This window comes from Micropterus dolomieu, linkage group LG12 (genome assembly GCF_021292245.1).
Source record: "Micropterus dolomieu isolate WLL.071019.BEF.003 ecotype Adirondacks linkage group LG12, ASM2129224v1, whole genome shotgun sequence".
NCBI lineage: Eukaryota > Metazoa > Chordata > Actinopteri > Centrarchiformes > Centrarchidae > Micropterus > Micropterus dolomieu.
The window spans coordinates 5437765-5441800 of NC_060161.1; the positions used below are offsets into that span (position 1 = coordinate 5437765).

The 4036-nt window shown below is 43.7% G+C and overlaps 1 protein-coding gene across 1 annotated transcript in view; it reads right to left on the reverse strand.

Moving 5' to 3' along the window:
- Positions 1-23: 23 nt before the first annotated feature.
- The window catches only part of LOC123980716 (G-protein coupled receptor 4-like), a 5379-nt gene continuing 1366 nt past the window's right edge, over positions 24-4036 (reverse strand). Inside the window, exons 2-3 of the mRNA XM_046065232.1 lie at positions 626-819; positions 24-516 (exon numbers count right to left, since the gene is read on the reverse strand). Coding sequence (XP_045921188.1) covers positions 24-516; positions 626-819 — 687 coding nt within the window. The remainder of the gene's footprint in view (positions 517-625; positions 820-4036) is intronic.

Consider the following 4036-nt stretch of genomic DNA (forward strand, 5'->3'; position numbering starts at 1 on the left):
GACTGTGGAAATGTTGTCATCATTCATACTGATGGCCTGCTGATATCATTGCTGTCCATTCTGCAGCAACACACAGAGGCCAAAAGCTTGTCTATGAACCCTTTCCTCATGAACACATACAGGAACAAGTCTGCAAGAGGACTGAACCTGATGAAGATGAGAGACAGACGGTTAAGGGGCGGGTGATACTTTACTTTTAGGATCAAAATGATGTAAGGCAGGAACAGCAGACTGTAAATAAGCAGCACCAGAACCAAAATTCCCACAATTCGTCGTTTTTCATCAGAGGGGACCGAGATGGAAGCAGACAGGGCTTTGAGGGTCCCAACCAGGGAGAATATTAACAGTGGGAAGGGAAGGAGGAGGACGACGGCGAGTGAGTCTGGATGCTCACCATAAAACCAAGAAATGAACAAAAAGAGAGGAGTAAGGACCCAGACCAGGACACAGACCACCACAGAGGTCTTGATGGTTCGTCTGAAGCGGTACCACAGCGGGTGGGCGATGACCAAATACCTGTAATACAAGATGGACACAAAGTCTTTGAGGAGCTTCAGAGTTATAAACTAATATAATGTTCAGACACAGAAGGAGCTCCACACATACTGGATAGACAGATAGATACCTTTCCAGGGAGATGCAGACCATGAAGTAAACACTGGCCAACAGAGCAGAGAGGTAAATGCAATAGAAGATCTCGTAGATAGATATCGTTCCATAAACATTTGGTACCACCTCAACGATCATATAGCAGAACTGAAGGATGTCAGTAATGAGAAGGTTGATGACGTAGATGGGAGCAACTTGATCTCTTCTCACCTGCAGGAAAACATTGGTAAAAGTCAACAAGCAGTTGGAAACATGTTGTGAAGTCCACCTCCTCCCAAATCTGACATCTTGCTCTGCCCAGCAGCTGCAGTCAGAGCCATTTCTGACTTTTTCATCCAACAGAAATCTCAGATATGACCCACTGGCCAATCAGTGCAGGAACAAGACTAAGGGCCAGATTTCCTGCAGCTTCTGCAGCAGTTTTTCAGCCACAGATATGAAGCGTTCTGGCTCAAACACATGAGCTGGATTTATTAGACAGACGCACCAGACTGGAGTCGCAGTTTGAGGCTCATGTTTGTGTTTGCAAGGTGAGCCTCTCTCCTCCTTGAATCAGCATTTCAGGGAGGATCGTACAAATAAGAACTGGAGGCAAAGAACTTGATAGAGTCATTAAGTTCAACAGTTTAAGAGAAGGCTGGAATGGAGCCACACATGGAAACTGCATGTGTTTAGGGTCCAATCAGCTTCATGGACATTTGGAATTCTGGAGTCAATTATTCCTGTCAGTTTATAGATCATTCCAAGCCTTTGTCCCAGCCCCCTGTCACCTAGTCCCCAAACCAGATCCAGATCCTTTACAGACAGACAGACTGTAGGACAGACACACCACACAGACAGGAAATAAACTAGAACTGCAAGCAGTTCAGGCCCCGCGGAGGGTGCGTGAGTCGGCCTGGGCGCCTCGCCATCGTACCGCATAAGGTCCCCACATTTGGTGTTGATGGGCCACTCCAAACAGAGGCAAAACATCGTGCCTTTGAAAATGCCATAGAAATTAATGGGATTTGGTGAGAGATTTCAACTGTGTTGTTAGCCCCACCTGTTGGCAGAATTGCAACAAAATTTTCAGGTGTCATCAGGGCCCCATAGGGAACAATTGCCCCAAATTTGGTATCAATCGGAGTTGTGGTTGTGCAGATGTAAAATGCATGGAAGTCTATGGGATTTTTTCGAATAGTGCCAACTAGGGGCTAACTGTACCAAATTTTGCACAGCCCCTCAGGGGGGGAATGCACACAAGGTCCTCAAGTTTTGTGTTGATCTGCCATTCCAAAGCGAAGATATGTAACACTTGCTGTTTTTAGTGTTTTCGCGAGCTTGTAATTGAAAAAATTCCCTCTACAAACTTTCTTCGGCTCGGTCCAGAGATGGTCCGTGCCAAGTTTGGTGTCGATTGGACTTGCGGCTTCGGAGGAATTAATTAAAATAGGGTTTTCAGTTTTCGCCATGTAGTAAAAAAAAAAAAGTCTAGTCAGAAATGGGCGTGGCATTTACCACGAGATTCAGCTCGATCCCCCGAACGCGTGGATATAAGGTTTTTGATATCCGCCACTCTATGCGGGAGTTAAAGCGATTTGAATGTGCCAAACTTTGGCACAGACCTTGCTTGTAGCGCCCCCTAGTGGTTGAAGTCGGCAATTTTTTCCGCATGCCGTTGTCTCATGGGCCTGAACCTACCCTGTGAGTTTTGCGTCCCTAGCCCTTACCGTCTGGGCTGCAGTAGTGGAATTAGGCAAAAATTCACGGAAGAATGAAAGTAATAAAAATCTGAGCGATTACAATAGGGTTCCCAGCTCCGCTGGTACTGGGAACCGCAATGCCTTGCATTCGCAGGTTCCCAGCCGTATTCGGCCTTGGACCCATAACTCTCAGAATGTCAGAATGTACATACCATAGAATAAAGAGAATAGATGGCCACCATGGTCAGAGGAAGGCCGATGGCAATGATTATGCATGTCACCACATATAGTATATCAAGTTTGTTGCACTCTTTGTAGTTGGAGGTGATGCTGCAGTAATTCTGGCAGATTAAGGTGGTGTCGTTGTAATCGTAGCTTTGGTTCTGTGAGCTGCTGTTAATGTTGAGCCCTTCCATTCTTCAGAGTGAAACCTGTTGTTTGAGAGATCAGGTTATTAAAGGGAGCAGGTTTTTAATATCTACCTAACATTGTTCAGTAACATCACTAAAGCTGTGAGGTGAAGTTCACACAAACACAGTGTACCTATAATTTACCCACAATCATATCAAATCACAAACTGCTGTCTTTCACTTTCTATCATCATTCCACTACATTTGTTAACGTTTAACTTTTATTTAATCAAATAAAAAAAGAAGAACAAATATCTGTATGTGCTGATGTGAGGTCGTTACTGCAGCCACAGAACATCGTCCAGCTGTTTCAGTAATTAATGTTTAATGTTAATGCTCTTTGGTTTAGGACATCCTGCCTGTCTCCTGTACTCGATGCCCCACCACTTTGATCATATTTCATAGTCACTTTTGCATTATTTACAGTTTCACACTTCAACAACTTGTCCACATTGTGTGCTGTGTCTTCAATAAATGGACGTACAAGTGCACTTTGATAACCAACTTTAAGCTCCTTTGTCACATGAAGCCATCTAGTGCTACTTTCCGTCAAGTTAATCAACAGTCTTTAGCTATGTGGTGATGTGTGCCTCAATACACGCTACGTGCCAGAATGCTGCATCACAGCAGGTTCAACGCATCAGCCAACTTCATGACAGGACTCTCCATTAGCCTTTCCAGTTGTTCAAGCCACAAGATGGACAACAATTTATTACTTAACAGCAGATTGCTGCACCAGCAGATGATTTTTTTGTTACCAGGTCAGTAGCTGGTGTCTCTGGCTTAAGCACAAAAGAGTCGCCTTCTAGCTTAGCTAAAGCACGGGATAAATTGTTCGATGCACGTGCCTGCACAGCCTTCGTTCAGAAAGAAAACCATCTATTATTAGAAAAACCTCAGATGGACGCTGCTCAGAGGTCTCTTCTACTTCTGACTCTGACACCACAGAGACTCCCAGCCCTAGGCCAGATGTTGGTAGCCAATGCCCTATCCACAGAAAGCCTCACCCCTTTAAATACTGTAGAGCAGGGGTATTCAATTAGAATTCAAAAATGTCCAGTTAGAGAAAATTTCCCGAAGCAAAGGTCCGGAACATCATAACAACTAACTTCATTCAGGGCGGCCCATAACGTATAGTTGTATCAACATATACTGTATGTTTTTAGTCAACAACTGACAATATTTCAACAATATTCAGTTTCATATCAAACCGGAGGGATAATAAATACTAACTATTCTAATAATATATTTTAAACTATGTAAAGTGCCTAATTTTTTTGAAATAATGAAATAAAGTGTAGCTTGAAGTGTTGGAAGTCCAATTTTATGATAAAC